Source organism: Phycodurus eques, chromosome 20, assembly GCF_024500275.1.
Source record: "Phycodurus eques isolate BA_2022a chromosome 20, UOR_Pequ_1.1, whole genome shotgun sequence".
In the NCBI taxonomy this organism is placed as follows: Eukaryota; Metazoa; Chordata; class Actinopteri; order Syngnathiformes; family Syngnathidae; genus Phycodurus; species Phycodurus eques.
In genome coordinates, this window is record NC_084544.1 from 2,265,464 (window position 1) to 2,283,545 (window position 18,082).

General features: G+C 44.9%; 1 protein-coding gene across 2 annotated transcripts; it reads left to right on the forward strand.

Moving 5' to 3' along the window:
• Positions 1-389: 389 nt before the first annotated feature.
• tinagl1 (tubulointerstitial nephritis antigen-like 1) lies at positions 390-16,240 on the forward strand. 2 transcript variants are annotated; one of them, XM_061664874.1, is made up of 13 exons: positions 390-502; positions 1,366-1,436; positions 2,933-3,237; positions 5,430-5,496; positions 6,441-6,533; positions 6,727-6,841; positions 7,889-8,015; positions 8,095-8,245; positions 8,650-8,839; positions 9,113-9,158; positions 11,019-11,142; positions 14,184-14,229; positions 14,318-16,240. In XM_061664874.1, the coding sequence occupies exons 2-13, from the start codon at positions 1,387-1,389 to the stop codon at positions 14,489-14,491; spliced, it is 1,488 nt and encodes a 495-aa protein (XP_061520858.1). In that variant the 5' UTR covers positions 390-502; positions 1,366-1,386; the 3' UTR covers positions 14,492-16,240. The 2 variants fall into 2 exon arrangements, with proteins under 2 accessions (XP_061520858.1, XP_061520859.1); XM_061664875.1 differs by lacking the exon at positions 1,366-1,436 and having other exon boundaries at positions 391-502.
• The last annotated feature ends 1,842 nt before the right edge of the window (positions 16,241-18,082 follow it).

Genomic DNA, 18,082 nt, shown 5'->3' on the forward strand with positions numbered 1-18,082 from the left:
GGACGTCGACATGAAAAGAAATCAGAATATATTTTTTATCCAGAGAATATTCTAGATGGTTCCCTGTTGTGTAATACATGTGTAGGCCACCAGAGGGTGGTGTTGCGCATACGTGACCTCCTCCGAAGTTTTGACCTTCCGAGTGAGACAAGACGGAGAATGCTCCTGCTACTTTCTAGCCGAGTCAATGCTTCGGAAAAAAGGACAAAGGGCGCGCTCGCACGTCCGCTCTGCGATGAGGACGAGTGAGAGGGGAAAGTCGCGGGGGGTGAAGGGAAGCAGAGAAAATGGCGGCAGATTAGACAGGCTGTCAGGTGGGGGCCGCAGTGGAGGAGAAGGTGGTCCGGGGGTGTGGTCATCCCCGCTGCCTGCCTGTATATAGAGAAGACGCAAGTGCAGCGCAACACATCCTCTCAGCCAGAAAGACTCAAAACCAGAAGTTTCCTTCTTGATTCTTTTACTTTCGGATTACAAAGAAAAAAAGTCGGATTTCTGCAGTAAGGTAAAGTGGCAAGAGCAGGATGTGCTTACTTACTTTTTTGTTGTTCTTTGTTTTTTTTTTTTTATATGTTGCACTGATGAACTTTTTATCGAAGCCGTTTGGTGATCATCATTCGGTTTTCGGATCTTTAAAGTCACGCAGTTTCTCCCCCCCCAAAAAAATTCTTGTAATGTTATGTTTTCCTTAAACGGATTAAAGCTTCCTGTCTGACTTTATGGTGCAGCAAAACACAAACAAATCGCTTATTAAATGCATCAACGACATGAAATATGATCACAATAAGTTTAATAAGTCCAATTTAAAGTATCGATATCAAAATCCTACACGCCATTAAAATATTAATTAAATATTCAGTGTGAAATAAAATAATTATTTTAAGCATTTCAATTTTAAGTGTGGTTTTACATAACTTGAAGTCATATTTTCTTACCCCCACTTAAAAATCTTTGTAATCTAAGGTCAATTTATTTGACATATATTTGTGTTCAACTGTGTGGGTCCAGTTGACCAGAAATAGTTGGACTAAATTTATTGTATTCATTATAATTCTTTCTTTTATATATAGTCATATATATGTCAGTGTTTCACTTGTCTTCCCTGAAAATTTAAAGCAGCTCGGAAATCTTGCCAATTCACTTTGAATTTGCTTCAATTGAACTCTTATGAAATACACATTCGCGTAGTTGCACTGTAAATTCTTACTTTATATTTTGAGGTTCGTGCTTGCATGTAACTTTGATTTTGAACAGCTTCCCGCCGCACCCCCCCCCCCCCCGCCCCCCCCCCTCTCCAAGAGGTTACTGAGTCCAGAGTGTGTGTGCGCGCGTGTGTGTGATTGCTCTTTGTACTTGACAACAATTCAGGATAAACCTCACCTGAGCGCAATGACGATTCACCGATGTGTCAAACTGCCGCAGTGTAGCTCCAACTACTGGTGAGGAGGACTTACTTATTGTCAGTTTTTTTTGTTTGTTTGTTTGTTTTGGTTTTTTTTTTTTTGCCTTAATTATCGGTGGCTGGCATCAGCAGCCTTCACGGGTATCCGATACCTTGAAAAGGGGCCGATATCGATACCTGGTATCGGTACTCGCCCACCCCTCCTCTGGATACTGCAGTGTACACTGTGAACATGAACAAAAGCAGCAAAAATACCCCCAAAATGATCTGGATTTAACTCCTGCTGGTGGCGTGGAGTGACAATATCTATAATTTAAACATTACTATATGACGTCAATGTGAACAAAAGCAGCAAGAATAGTCTGCAACATTATAGTGTCACACATATATTTTAAAAAAATGTATATTTAAAAAATACAAATGTTCCAAAAAGAAAACATACTTTTTACTCTACTAATGAAAGAATTCTTCTTAACATCCAGCAGCAAATGGAGGCCACACTGCTACTATTTTATTTTACTTTCAATGTTTTCATTTAATTAGCGATGACAAGTGACCCTGAGTGTTGTTTTTTCCCCACGGTGACAGTGTGACCTGAACGCCTCGGCGGGTATTTGATTGCACTGCTGCTGTAACAAAACATTTGTGTTAAGGAAGAGTAGGCCTGCCCATCCCATAATACTATGCGGGTGTGGCAACAAAAGGCACAGTCATGCAGAAAACAGCGCAGCAAAGATCTCTTCCGGCGCTTCATTTCACTCGGGCGGGGGGCTCTCATTGTGTCGTCTGATCTGATTGGATAATTAATGATGCTATTTATGTAGCAGGCCAAACGCTCCAAAAAATGTCACATTTTCGGGGGTTGGAGGCGAAGAGGGGCGGGGCTTTTTTTTACCGTATGGGAACTAACTGTAGATGGGAAATAAACACTTACGGTTTTTCCCATCAATGGGCCCGCAAATTCACCTATTTGTGGATTGTTTTTGTTTTTTGTCCAATTCTTTTCCTTTTTTCAAATTTGGGGGTAACCAACCCTGAAAACGCTTGTTGGTGGTTTATTCCAGAATTTTCTGGATTTAGAAAAAAATGTATATATAGTTTTTCAATGCAATCGTAATGGCCGTCAATTATCCACGAATTTTCGCTATTTGCTGTTTGGCCCGGTCTCAGCCCCCCCCCCCAAGGTGAGCAGAAGAGGTACACCGTACGTATTGAAGGGGATAGGAAAAAAATGCATATAATGAAGTCAAAATATCCAAGTGTGGGTTTTTGTACTCTGTATTAAATAGAATTTATTTTTAATGAAGTATGCAAAGCTTGAATGTGAAAGCAACACAAAGGATGCTAAATAAGGACATTTCGGAGGGGGAAAAATGCGGGAAATGCCTCTTCCCCTGGGAAGCTGCCATTTTCTGTGACCTCCCCCATGATGCATCGCTCTTCATTCCGAGAACGTTCCATCTTTTCGCGTCGCATTTAACTGCTGTTTGTCTTGGCAGCGTCATTTAATTCCGTCGTCTTGCCCGCTCGCAGGCTCATCATGAAGCTCCTCCTGTTGGGCGCGCTGCTCCTAGTGGCGGCGGAGGGCAGCGCGGAGAGAAGCCAGCGGCGAAGGGCCAGGCGGGAGCTGGCCGCCCCGCTGCACACGGGCGGCATCCGCGACCCCCTGGGCTCGTACTGCCAGCGGCGAGGCGGCTGCTGCCCGGGCAGGGACGACCTTTGCACCGTGCCGTACTTGGACACCATCTGCTACTGCGACCTCTTCTGCAACCGCACCGTGTCCGACTGCTGCCCCGACTTCTGGGGGCACTGCCTGGGCGTGGAGCCCCCCTTCCTTGGTACGTGGGCACGGCGGCGGGTTGTGTTGGCGGGTATGAAAATTATTCAGGTGTAGAATTGGGCGACCTGCACTTTTTTTTGTTTTTCCGTTTTCATACTTTTTTTTTAAAGTGCAGCAGTTCACCTCGAGTTTTTCAAGTATATTCTCCCACACAAAATGATAAATAATATTTAATAATGATAATGATATTGATATTTGATATTTATCATCTTCATTTTATTGTGTGGTTATATGTTGAATACATTTTTATTCATCAAGTTTAAATATTTATTTTAATTCATTATACTTTTTACTTTTTTTTATTTCACAGATTTTGGATTTATACTATTATTTAAGTAAATCTCTTCATTATATTCATATTTATTTTTCACTTTAAATTAAGATATATAAACTATTAATGTAAGTATATTATGTATATATTATTTTATATTATATAATATTTGTTTAAAATTACTTTTGACTGAATTAATATAACTAATCTTTGTTGTACTAATATTTCTTTATATGAAAGGAATTTAACTATTTCTTCCTTTGAATTGCTTAAAAAATCTAATTAACCATTTTCACACTCCCTGAACAACGAAATCCTCATCATCATCCTCATCATCATCCGGTTTTTGCTCCTCAAACGTGGACTTCTGACTTCAACATGCCAGTGTTTGTTCAGGTCCTCCAAGTTTCTTTGCTTTATTTATTTATTGTATTTCTTTCTTAAAGGCAAAGTGTAAAAATGTGCCCGAAAAACAGCAGAAGTCCACCTGAGAACAGAAGACTTCTTATGGAGTCACGACGGGAAGGTGGGAGGTCGGGACAAAGAATGTTGACTATGTGGTGGGGAGGAGGGCACAGACAGGCCACGGGGGTTGCAGGACAGGAGCTGTAAGAAAGCCCCCTTAAAATGGCTCCTTCCACTTCGATGCCGTCGTAGTCAATCATTTTCGAGCATTCGTGTCCGGAATTTTCCCGGCTGACTCCGTGTCAGACGTGCTGCTAATGTGCTACGAATGACGTAAGCGGCCGCTTCAGTCACCTCGCTGGAATTCTGGCCACCCCTGCTCGCGCGAACGAGGGGGGGCAGGGGGGGGGGGGGGCCTCGCACCTGACGAGGAAACCTGCGCGCCTTGTAAATTCTCCGCGAGCGCATTCCCAGAATTCCACGCGGGAAGCTCACGGGCCGATAAACACGTCGTCGAGCTGTCACAAACATTCCGTCGGGACATTATTTGTGTATACGTTGGGTTTCAAGGATAGTTGCGCTTCTCCGCAGGCTCCACTTTGCTGCAACGCTCTGTCTTGCTGCCCACATTCTCCTTCTAGATAAAAGTTCTTACCTACATTATATCTTGAAATGAATAAAGCAAACACACTTAAAGGTTATTTTACCCTAAGGCTGCAGTTTTATGCTCCACAGTCTCCGCTTTACTGCAGCACTCCTTTTTCTAGCTGCCCACTGTCTCCTCTTGGGTAAAATTGGTCTCTCACCATGACCAAAAGGGAGGTAAATCCAAGAGACCCTGACCCTGAGTCTCCTCTTTCAGGGTACATGGCCAGAAGCTCGGCACGCTGCAGCGATATGCTCCACAGTCTCCACTTTGCTGCAGTGCCCTGTTGTTTTACTGCCCTCCGTCTCCTCTCGGATAAAAGCCTTTACCGACCTCCTTACCTCCGCTACATCTCGAAGTCACAAAAATAACAAACTCTAGTGTACCAAGACGCTGTAGTGTACTAACCCACAGTCTCCGCTTTGCTGCAGACTGCCCTCAGTCTCCTCCTGGATACAAATAGTCTCCTTTACCATGACCTGAGTGTGGAGAAGTTAAGAACAGGCGGGACCCTTCATTTTTGAGCGCAGTTCCATCATGCCTTCAATACGGTGTTGTTTTCCCAGTTTGACACAGTTGTCGTCAGACTCAAAGGGGAATTGACCAAAAAAAACGCACATGTAGCAATGGAACCGGTACTTTGTACCAGAAAGTAAGAAGCCGACAAGATCCCGGGAAGTGCAAGAGAAACGAACAGCACATTCCAGCACTGGATTACCAAAGCTCAGCGCCCTTTAACCCTCCTCTCTGCCTTAAACGTACACAAGACTAACACAGGACACGATTGTGATGGCAAGTGTTTGCACTTTGTGCGTCTCAAGACGCATTCTTGACATTTCAAGTGTTTCAATTTTGTGTCTCCGTTTAGGCTCCTGTGAAAGAAACGGGATCAAGTTCCTCTCAGGACAAACGTACAAAGACAACTGCAACTTGTGGTATGTTAACAAAAACAAAAAAAACGTGTTTCACTTATTGCAACATAAGCGTCACGTTATCTGCTGAAAAACTCGCAGCTGTCCGACGTCGGAAGCCGCCCGTCAGCTCGATTTGCTCCCGACTTGGACGCTTATCAGAGCGTCTTGGGGAATTCTGATAGGAAACTTCCAGAGAAGTAAGAATAGAAGTGGACGGTGACGGCAGCCGAGCAAATACACACGCCGGGTGCTGAAAATAGTCGGAAAAGATCACATATGTTCGCCTTTCGCTGTCAAAACACCAGGACGCCTTATTCGTGTTCGCGTTCTCCAAGAATCGACAACTCCCACTCGGTCATTTCCCAAACGTGCATCCTCCCGTCCGGCCTGGAATCTGGACAGGCGGGCGGAAGACTTGGCTTCCGCTCCTCCCTCCTCGTTAGCGGCTGTTCAGCCCACGCAGCCGCTTATCGGCGTCTTCCTGCGCTGATTTTCGATTGATTGTAATCACTTTTGTCCATTTATTCGGGGCAGGTATGATTCTGCCCCGTGAACTCTGCCTAGTACCAAGTGACAAACCAGGAACAAGAATGCGAAACCAGGCCGACGAGCGCCTGCGAGCTAGCGTAAAATGTTAGCTGTGAAGTTTTATAATTGATCTCATAGCCGTCCCAGCTGGCTAGCTTCAAACATGATTTTTAATCGTAAATCATCTCAGATCCGGCAAATTCCACTGTTATGTTTTTTCTTTGTTAATACAGAGAAGTAACCCACTTGAAGGAACAAAGTTAATGCGTGTACACGTCGTCGTCCAATAGACTGCCATTCGACCAGCCCTCTGGGGCATTTTTCATTGGCCGATGGGGCAGTTGTGATTAAGATCTGTGAACTCTGCCTAGCAACAAGGCAAAAATCCAGCATTTAGCATTGAAATGAGCTATTTTTTGTTTTTGTTGGCTTTGTAGCACATGCGGCATCACGGGGCGCTGGGAGTGTGAACAGAACACCTGTCTGATGGACACGAACATGATCCAGGCTGTCAACAGAGGGAATTATGGGTAAGACAGATACAAACGTAAACAGTACTAGTGTGATGTAGCAGTGATTCCACTGTGGGAAATTATCCTATTTGACCGTAAATGAGATGAATTTTTTTTTTTGGGAATGTAAAATATGTGCCTTGGCTCAGTAAAATTTGGTTAACACTGTGGTGTAGTACTTGATGGGTCCTAATAAAGTGCTTCCAACCAGGTGGAGGGCCGCTAATTACACCCAGTTGTACGGCATGACTCTGGACGAGGGCATCCGGTACCGACTGGGCACGCAGAGACCCTCCAAAACCATCATGAACATGAACGAGATCCAGGTAAGCGGGACTCTGGAGTGCGTACGTCATGTCGGAGCTTGTTATTTGTCGTTATAATAGGGGCCGGAGATCAAAACGTCCTTCGTGGTAATTATGCTGGCGGCTTGGTATGCGGCTGCCGCGGCCGGAGGCTCGGCCCCTTGTGTGCACTTTGGCCCGGTGCGTTACATAAGACCCCAAGCAAAACACGGAGGGGATGGTCCGCTACTTTGTTCCAACGCCCCCCTCGTACCTCGCCCCGGCATTCCGTTCCGCCTTCTTCCACTCGCAAATCATCACAATGCGCCTCCTCCTCACGCTTTTGTCGTCGGCGGCATGTTTGTTCTTGCACCTGTGTCGCGAACAAAGACCGGTCCCGAAAGACCACTGGAGCCGATTCATGCGCTAATGTTACCACTTAGCTTTCCGGTAGCGTAGCGTGAGCATTTTGCTTCATGAGTGAACGACAGCATTATTTTGCGAATTATTTTGCGAATAATTCGTATCTTACTTTGGATAGCCAAAGTTGTGCGATACGTATATTAAGTGAGTACACAGACATCCGCATAGCTTTTAGGCCTCACGTTAGCAGCATAATGTTAGCGTTTAAGCTAACAAAAGCGTAACATTATTTTACCATTCATTCTCGTACATTGCTTTCCTTTGAGCAGTCAGATTTATTTTTTGTTTTTATATACACAGATTCAGATAACTATGCAGACAACCGCATGAGGTTTTACGTTTCACATGAGTAGCATAATATTAGCATTTTGATTAACGAGCTAGCAGCAGTGTAGCATTAAGTAGATATGTCAAATTTGTCAAAAATGCCGATTTTTGACAAATTCAAATGACTCTGCAGAAGACCGCGTAGCTCGTAGGCCTCATGTTAGTAAGCATAAAGTTAGCATTTTGGTTAATGAGCGAACAGCATACCATTGTTTTACAGATAAAACTGCTCCCTCAAATTGTGTCGATTTTTGACAGATTCAAATAACTATGTGGCTAAGGGATCAGGTTCAACCTGTGACTGAATTGGTTAAGGAAAGTCTTCCATCTTTATCTCAGATGAACATGGACCCTGAAAGCGACGTCCTGCCCGTCAGTTTCAACTCAGTAGACAAGTGGCCCGGCAAGATCCACGAACCTCTGGACCAGGGCAACTGTGCCGCCTCCTGGGCCTTCTCAACAGCGGGTAAACTGCAACAAGACTGATATTTGAGTCTATTATCTATTCAGAAGCTTTCAAAGACCTTCTCCCGAGTTTTCCGTAGCCGTGGCATCAGACCGGATCTCCATCCAGTCCATGGGTCACATGACTCCTCAGCTGTCGCCGCAGAACCTCATTTCCTGCGACATCAGGAACCAGGGCGGGTGCGCCGGGGGCCGCGTTGACGGCGCCTGGTGGTATCTACGCCGCCGAGGGTAAACACTGAGACACGCCCCCCAAAATGCAGACTGACCAATCACAGCACAGAACTTAAGACATATTTCTGGCAGGTTTCCTTTGAAGACAAAACACTCTTTTGAAGTTTTCAATCTCGATTTTGTACGAGTGACACAAAAGCTAATACGATAAAGCTAAGCTCGAAAATCAACACGCCCGCCTCGTTCTCTCTGTGTACCTTTATTAGTCATAAAATATATGAATGCTGTTGTTGCTCGATAACAAAAGAACTACTAACGTGAAACCTAGTTACTATCTGAGGCGCTAGCAAGCTTAGCCAGTTAAGCTAACTAGGCTGGCTGGTTGTGATGTTTGTATATGCTTCTTAGCGCCAGGTCAACTCCCTCCAACATTGTTTGCTGACGGCCATTTTGGTTTTCAGGGTGGTGACAGAAGACTGCTACCCTTACACGCCCCCGCAGTACACGGCGGCGGAGGCGGCCCGCTGCATGATGCAGAGCCGCTCGGTGGGCCGCGGCAAGAGGCAGGCCACGCAGCGCTGCCCCAACGCGCACCACTACCAGCACAACGACATCTACCAGTCCACGCCGCCCTACAGGCTCTCGTCCAACGTGAGCACACCGCCGCGTCAAATCCATCATCCGACCAGTCATGTGGAAAAGTACCCGTCGGCTTCCTTATTTGGGCTTTGCGTCACTTTATGTCGTCTTACATTGACCCGGCGATACTAAACGACAGCCGATGACGTCTTTCAGTCATCCGAGCCCGCCTGTGAAGTCAATAAGTCGGGCATTAAGGACCTGGGAGAAGGATCAATCTTGTTATTCGACTTTTAGCGCACTCGAGGGATGTAACGATCTCCCCGTTTATGTTGTCTCTTGCAGGAAAAGGAGATTATGAAGGAGATTATGGATAATGGCCCCGTGCAAGGTAAGGCCATGTATTTGCATTTATTTCACTTTGTGTCCATTAGGAGATGTTAAAAAATAAAATAAAATACAGTCAACCCTCGCCATCTGTGGGGTTTTAGATCCCAGCACTGACCTGAATAACAAATTTTCACGGAGAAGAGATAAGAAGAAGAAATGGAGATATGAATCGAATCTTAACTTAGGTGTATCATTACAGTCCTAATTAGGAGATATGGTTAAAAAAAGAAAAAAGCAGAAATGATTCCAAACGTCCGCTTGGTTATTTTAGCGCATGATGTCATCGTGTCTGACCTGCCGGCGGAGGGTTTTGTTGTCCGGCTTTGACCCCGGTCAACTTCCGTAACTGTGCCCGCCTCACAGTCTGGTGCCCATCTGGACTGCTGTCAAGTTCCTCTCGGAGAGGCAAGGCACGTGTGTGTGTGTGTGTGTGTGTGTGTCTGTGTGCGCGTGTGTGCGCGTGTGTGTGTGTGTCTGATTGTTCAGAACTCCAGGAAAACGTGTTGGCTTTATGACGAGATTCCTTTGAATTTGCTAAAACAAAGGCATGCGCACTGTGTTTGCATATAATTACCTATTGTATGTTCGCCTCTTTTGTGGTTTGCGGGGCGGCGGCCGCGCTGTCTGTCTCCCAAAAGAGTGTGCAACATATGCCCTAGGAATGATGTGACTCGTGGGGAAAGTGGCATTTGTGCATGGTGGACTCAGGAAATCATCTGTTTTAGTGCTTAATCCCAAATTACAAGTGTGTGCGTGTGTGTGTTGTTGTTGTTTTTTTTCCTCAAGGTGGTTGTTCAGAAATTTCTGGAAAATGATTAACCTTGCGGATATATGAAAGTCACACACCATAATAGGAGTGCAGCCCACACACAAATGAGGACTGTCAACATGGCTGCAAGAGATCATATTACATGCTTATAACAGGTTTATTACACATCAGCCATAACTCATCTGTACAATATGCAAAAATAGCATAAATAGTGAGTTGTATGCAGGTGCATCTCGGTGGATTAGAATATGATTGAAGAGTTATTTTTTTCAGTCAAAAAGTGAAACTCTTACATGATACTAAGTGGAGTGAATGTGTATGACATGAGGAAATGTATTATTGCGTATTGACCCCTTATTACATGCTTATTATTACACATTTATAACAGCTCATTAGATATTTATGGCACATTTATTGCATGTATATGTTTCTGTCGGTGATGACATTGGCAAATGTTACCTTTGCTTATAGATCCTATGACATATGCTGAGTACACATTTATTACACATTACTTGTAATTAATAAAGCATCAGCACCTCTCTAGTATAGATAGTGATGGCCATCTTATCAGAGATGACAAATATTGTTCGCATTTCCTATACATCCATATTGCATGCTTATTACACACTTTTGTTTATTATATTTAATCCATATTTATTACATGTTACTACAACCTACAGTGTACATAGTGACATTCATATGTAGCCTACAGTATATTGGAGATGACATTAGGAAACTTTAGCATTGCTTATAGGTCCCGTATTACATGCTCATTACACATTTCTTACAGTTCATTACATGTTGCATGTTTATTAATGTGTACTAATTACATGTGTATTAATCCCTATGATATAGATAGTGACAGTCATTTATCTTTACATTAGCTAGGACAGTAGTCAATTTTGCCTATAGCGCGCATATTACACGCTTATGACATGTTTATTACACATTTGCATCCTTAACTTTTGAGTGTACATAGTTTCATTTGTTGCCATACCCAACTTACTGTATTGATCTCGTTTTATGTAAATGTGCTGTTTTATATTATTGGGTATAAAAGTTTTATTTCATTTGACTTCTGTGTTCTCGTAGCCATCATGGAGGTCCACGAGGACTTCTTCGTGTACAAGAGCGGCATCTACAAGCACACGGACGTCAGCTTCACCAAGCCGCCGCATTTCCGCAAGCACGGCACGCACTCGGTCAGGATCACGGGGTACGTAAACGCGGCGCGACACGCCGGGAACGTGAATCAGGCTTAGAGACACACCTCGGCTCGCGCCGCTCCCCCCTTCCTCTCCCCCATTATCTCGTAAGTGTGCAGACCGCAAATATGCAGACGTCTGACACACCTGGCCTACCTGACTCGCGTCTCTGTCATCAGCGGGCGGCCCTGCGTCTGCCACCGCCGAATGCCTTTTCTTCACCGCCTCCGAGACAAAACACGACCGACTATCTCCAGACGATCAGTTGCTTTGGGGCTCTCGTGTACGGAATGTGTGCGGGACGTTCCCACTTGTAAAATGTCCAAAATGCCACTTTCCTTGGAAAATATTTCACTCATCCGTCTGGTTTCAAAGTATCAATGACACGTTGCGTTTCAAATTAGGAAAACGATTGGCTACCTTCTAATCGGTCCATTTAATGACTCAGAGGAATGTAGGCGAAACATTCGGACACCCCTCAGGCTGAAAAAAAGAAAAGAACATGCATTCACAGGTGGTCGAGCACATGCCAATGCTACAGGTGGTGCTATAACCCCCAATCATCAGGCCATTTTAGCCAATCAGAAGCCTGAAGAAAGTCAATTCTGGAAAAGGCACAATAACACAGAAAAGAAGTCAAGTAATGCAGTTTTAGGGGATTCCACTATCTAGTTTTGAAGTGTTGTCTCAATTTGGAATGAGTGATTACCTCCTAACAGGTCCTTGGACGAGGCAAAGGAATGCGGGCAAAGATTCGGACATCCCTCAGGCCACGTTTGTGTGGTTTTTTTTAAGCATTTTTCCCACTCGTGGCTGTCCCATGAAAATCCTTTGCCGAAAATGCAAAGATTTTTGGGGGGAAATCGCTACACTATGCAAACTAGTACCCGTTAGCGAGGAATTGCTTTGTTGTTTCTCTTTCATGTATTGTGATGTATCGCCGTCACGCGCAGACACGGCAAACACCTTCAGACCTCATCACGATTAGCGTGTTTACGCTAAAAACACGGAGCGCGACGCAAGGCGCGCAAAGACGAGACGGCCACTCCCAGCGCTACCGCCCCTGACGCGACGACGTCGACGCGCCGGACGACCGGCGAGGGTCGTTTCGGGGCACCCGACGCCCCCGGCCCGCGGGCGTCCGAGTGTTTTGATAGCGGTACGCGTCCCTTTAAGCCAGCAGCCTGGGAAAGTTTTCGGAACGAGCATTGAGGTCCAGTGTGGTGGAAAGGGCATTGTCTGGGGTGCTGATCCCGAGCGCGGCGGACAGAAGAACCGGGGCTCAATCCACCCAGGGGAAGAGGTCAGGGGAGGGTCGAGGGGCGCAGGGGGTAAGGCGCGTTTTCCGAAGCCAGCTGATTGGAGGCCAGATTTGACCTCGGCGGTGGTGCGATTTTGTCTGGTTCTGTCCACGCTCTGATGCGCACACACCTGGATATACAGTGCATAATACATACATGGCGTGCCAAAAAAGGAATTTTGTACAGACTCTACTCACAACAAGGTTCGGGATATTCGGCTTTTAGTTGAAATTTCAGACTGATTCTAAAATGTACGGGTGAACTTGCACAACTTGCTGTTCTCTTACGAGGAGCTAAAGGGCAAACTGGCCCAATAAATTAGCTTTTTCCATCATAATTGCCATTTAAACATCAGGTTGCAGCATTGAGACTGGAAGACTCACAGAAAGGCATAGAAGTGGACTTCCTTGGAATTTCATTTGTCAATTCATGGATCAAACGCGCGTTGTGGATTGAGCCATTCAGTTCCTTGTCGGGGAGCAGCAATTTGGGTTCAATTATGAAATCATAACATTCAATTGAAGGTTAATTAGTCTATTCTACTACTTCCTGCATATTCAAAAGTGTTTTCCATCACCACCATGGAGCGTCCCAATCCCACAATCCGGCTCCTGTTCTTTGTGCAGCTGCGCGGAACATCGCCGTTAAGTCCTGACTGACGGGCGGCCGTGTCCGAATCCGTCCATTTCCCGGCAACCCTTTCCCTTCGCTTTTAAGATAAAACAGCGTTGGCTACCGGGAGTCTCTCGGGGGGGAAAGTGGAACGTTCAGGATTGCAAAAAAACAGGATGGGAATTGGCTCAGGGAGAGTGTTTTGTCCAAGTTGGCCATAGCGAGGCGTGATGGGAATTATTATGGCGACTCGCCAAGACAGTCCCGAGTACGCAAACATTGGCGAGGAAGACTGATGGGTGAGGAAAGGCTTTTTTTGTGGGTGGGGGGTATTTTTGGGATCAAGGCGGCATTGACTTCCTCGTAACCTGTCCTCTACTTCCTGTTATAAATCAGGAGAGGGAAAAGGGCTATTCCATGTTTTTGAAGATCGGATTGATGTCGGAATGTTGCCTATGAATACTTATTTTTCCAGGATGTTATTGACATTCCATTAACTCAGATGGCATGCATTACTCCTTTTTCTCTCTGTGACTTGGGTTTCTGTTTTAGTCATGTTTATTCTGAGAAGGGGTGGGAATAGAAAGCCGGTTGTTTTTGAGAATTCAATTCCAAGGAATCGTTTGTTTGCTTGCCCGACGATTCCGTTAATCGATTCCTCGATGTACCATTTTAGGGACAATTTGGCCATTTTCGCAGGTCAAAATTAGGTGAACATGAGGGCGCGCATGAAAAAGTGTCAGAGCCGTACCCAAAATTGAACAGTAAGTCAGCCATTTTGGTTTAAAGCGTTCAATTTTGGCCAAATTTAAAAGTTTGATCATTTCGGAGATTTGAAAAGGAAAAAAAAAAATTGCCCGTGTCTCCAGTTTTACCGATCAACACAAAATTGGGTGGACATGTCCGTCACAACGGGACGCAGGAAAAAGTCTCAAGGACACATGCACGAAATTTAACAGGAAGTTAGACATTTTGGATTAAAGCAGCCATTTTGGGGCTTGTACGTGAGCCCCAATCCGAAGCAGGCTAATGACGTCAACGTTTGACGTCATTCTTTAGAATTCTGCTTGTTTTTTACGACTGTAATGCCAGTAGCGTAACAATTCCGAGACAATAACCGTCTTCTCCACTTTCTTCAGGTGGGGCGAACAGCGGGACTATGACGGCACTCCCAAGAAGTATTGGGTAAGACCAAGACCGCCTCCTGTCGTCGATATCGATAACGAGGCGTGTCCTCAATGTGTGATCGTTTCCCGCCGGCCCTCTCTCAAAGATCGCCGCCAACTCCTGGGGCAAGAACTGGGGCGAGGACGGCTACTTCCGCATCGCCCGCGGCGACAACGAGTGCGAGATCGAGACCTTCGTGGTCGGCGTGTGGGGCAGGGTCACCGTGGAGGACATGCACCACCATCCCCACCACCGGCACCGCCGCCGCCGCCACGTTTAGGGAGCAGGCGGAAAGCACACCAGGAGCCGGAGAACTTCAACCGACGCCCACCCTCGCAGCCACCCAACCACCCACGCCGGCAGGTGGCAAACCACATCTAAGCTCTTTTTCGTTGCCTCGGCGGGCGTCTGAAGAAGCGCACGCCGGGCCCCTCAGGTACTCTTCCGAAGGCCGCATTTCCCAGAATTCCTCAGCTTCAGATCAAGGGAGACACGTGTGGGAAGACTGATGAAAGAAAAAAGCCTTTCAAGTTGTTCTTTTTTTTTTTTTATAACCACGAAGAGACGTCGATGGGAAAAGAGGAAATCTGAGAGGCGCAAATCCCCCCCAACCCAAAAAAAAAAAACAAAAAAAAACAAGCGACAGAGAGACGCCCAAACTTTCCTTGGAATCCGATCCCCCGTGTCAGAGTTTTGACTTTTTGGACAATGCGTGTCCGAGTGCAAGCTGCAGGCGGGAGACGTTCCCAATTTTGCCCTCAAACCTCCCCCATCACAATCCATCGCGTGGCCTGAAAGAGAAAGCATTGATGCGAACCATTGCTGTTATTATGATGAGGATGATGATGATGATGATTATATATTTGTGCAAAGTAGTCCTTACGCGCTATGATGGCATGTTTGTGTTGCCGTGTTATTCTAAAACTTTATTTTGCAACTCCTGTACTGTATATAATGATTATATATAGTGATCATTACAAACTCAACATCCAAGTGGCTTATTTTTAGACTTTTATTGTGTTGGGTGCTTCTGCCAAAACAAAATCAAAATATTTAACTTTCCTAGCAGACGCCAACGAGAATATCTTTGAAGAAACACCTTATGAAACTTTAATAAACCAATTCAATGAAGTGAGTTAGATGCCTGCTTGCCAAATAGCGATCCCACATTTCATCTCTCACTCCAGAAGCAACATTAAGTGACTATTTGACTTGCCAAATAGTGAGCAAACAAATAGCTGTAATTCCTTGCACAAATATTTCACTTGACAAATAGTGATCCCACTATGGCTCAAATTCCCAAAGCTACTATTTGCCCTGTCAAATAGTGAGCCCACTTATAGCTCTATGCTCCCTGAAGCATCTATTCCACCTGTCAAATAGTGATCCCACTCATATCCAAATACATGTTAAGTCATTTTTATTGCTACTGAATTCAGCAATAAAAATTTTAGCATCTTTACGTTGCGTATTGCAGAGGGACGCGGGGGGTCTTCCCCTTCCCCTTCCCCCAAGCAGGGATTTCCAGCTCTCACTTGAAAGTGAGCTACGCTGTTATTACCACCTAGCCTTCAATTACGCGCCACTTCAAACGCCGTAATCCTGCCTCATGATCTTTCACGCCGTCGCTTCTTCCTCCAGACTTCAAAGAGCAACACACTTGATTGGGCAGGCGATGTGCAGCGTGGCGTGCCCGCCCGCCCGCCCGCCCGCCCGCCGCCGCCGTCCACCATGTTGTTGTCCTGACTCTGTGATATCAAGCTAGATAGCGTCTCACGGTCAACCAAAGAATCACAACCTCCACTCCACAATGTTGTGTGTGTGTGTGTGTGTGTGTGTGTGTGTGTGTGTGTGTGAACGCCACAGTAACTCGTGTGTGTCAACATTTATTTATGATAAGTAAATTATGCTACACTGTACGTTATTACTCTCTTATCTGTGCAATGTTACATTATCTGCTATACGGCGCGCGCTACATGTAATGCTAGTGTGCGTTCGTGCCGCACAATAAAGTCTTTCCGCCACCGTCTCCCTTGTAGTGTTTTTGTTGGAGGGAAAATGATCATGATGGCTCCGGAGTCTCCACTTTGCTGCTTTCAGTCTCCTCTCGGATAAGATTTTGGGTCACGCTGATTCGGCTAGAAAGGACTCAAATGTTCACGTTAGTCCCATGGTCTCCAATTGGCTGCATTACGCCCTTTTCTGTCTGCCCACAATCTCCCCTCAGCTAAAATTTGTCGCATCGCTCTTAGCATTTGAGGATACGTCACTAGAAAAGAAAAAAGTGCTCATGTTGACTCCACAGTCTCCACTTGGCTGCATCCTTTCTCTGTCTGCCCACAATCTCCTCTCGGTTAAAATTGTTCACATCACTCTTAACATTTAAGGCTGCATCACTAGAAATGACAGAAATGCTATTGTTGGCTCTACAGTCTCCACTATGCTGCATCACTCCATTTTTCTCGCTGCCCACAGTCTCCTGTCAGGTAGAATAGAGTGTGGTCTCTCATTGGTCGAGCAGAACCATTATAGTAACATTTGAGGATACATGGCTAGAAAGGACAAAAATGACAATGTTGGCTTCTTAGTCTCCACTTTGCTGCAGTACTCCACAGTTTTGCTACCCACAGTCTCCTCTCAGATACAATTTGTGGTCAAGCTGACTGGTCATTGTAACAATGAGGATAGACGGCTATTATTTAAAAAATGCTATCGTAAGCTCCAGCATCCCCACTTTGCTGGAGCACTCTGTTTCCTTGTTGCCCGCAGTCTCCTCTTGGATAAAAGTCGTGGTCGCTCATTGGTTGAGTGATTCGTCAATGTGTGCGCGCGTGCGCGTTTCCACTCCTCATCGTTGCGAAACAAAAGCTTATCTCTCGTCGGCATCCGCACACGGAGTCCAAGTTTGGAAAGTTGGATGGAGTGGAACGCGTCCGCCAGGCTTGTTGTTTACATTTCTCTCATTGTTTGCGCGTCAGCGAGCAGACAAAGCAGCCATTACCTCCGCGGCAAGCGCCATCGTCCCTCCCTCGTCGTGATGATGATGAAGAGGAGGAAGCAGAACAATCGGTGTGGACCCCGCCCTGGCACTTTTTTATATTTTTTTATTTTCACGAGGTTCACAGACAGCATCAAAGACACATATTTCCTTTCCAAGTGGAGGAAGTTCTGCCAGTTCAAATTTCCTCAGGGCGCAAACATACGTGACATATGTATGTCTGCTATGTGGACTAATATTCCTATAATGCATAAAAACATGTTTTCCTCCATTGGAAACCTTTCTTGAGGGGAATGTTTTTGTTGGTTTTTCCTATTCGTGCTCAATCGTCACATTGAAGAAAATGAAAAGGGTGATAGAAGCTGCAAAATAATGATAAAATAAACAATCGATATGTGATAGTAGACATCACTGATGGTGCTCGTGAGCTTGAATAATATTAGAAGAAGTGGTGAAGAATACGGATGGATGGATTTACATTTGCGTTTGGAGTTACATTTTCAAAAAAGGGAATTAATTTTGTTGTCTTTATTCCTTTTTATTCAGTTTAATTGCAGTGTATTTATATTTCTTTTAAATTACATTTTAGCGAACAACAAACACCTATATATATATATACATATATATATAGATAGATAGATAGATAGATAGATAGATAGATAGATAGATAGATAGATAGATAGATAGATAGATAGATAGATATATTAAGTGTATTGTTTTATTTTATATATTTTGTAAGGATTTCATTATTTATAATAGTCCAATTATTCATCTTTTACTTTTGTATTTTATTTATTTCAATTTGATTCTAATTGTATTTTATTTTGTTTAACTTGTTTTTTATTTTCTTTTATTGAGTGTGCTTTGATTTTA

Excerpts from the sequence above, each read along its gene's own strand:
- tinagl1 (XM_061664874.1), top strand. The coding sequence starts at position 1,387 with ATGACGATTCACCGATGTGTCAAACTGCCGCAGTGTAGCTCCAACTAC. Across the intron at positions 8,016-8,094 it reads CTGGGCCTTCTCAACAGCGG|CCGTGGCATCAGACCGGATC; the intron begins GTAAACTGCAAC and ends AGTTTTCCGTAG. Across the intron at positions 11,143-14,183 it reads CACTCGGTCAGGATCACGGG|GTGGGGCGAACAGCGGGACT; the intron begins GTACGTAAACGC and ends CACTTTCTTCAG.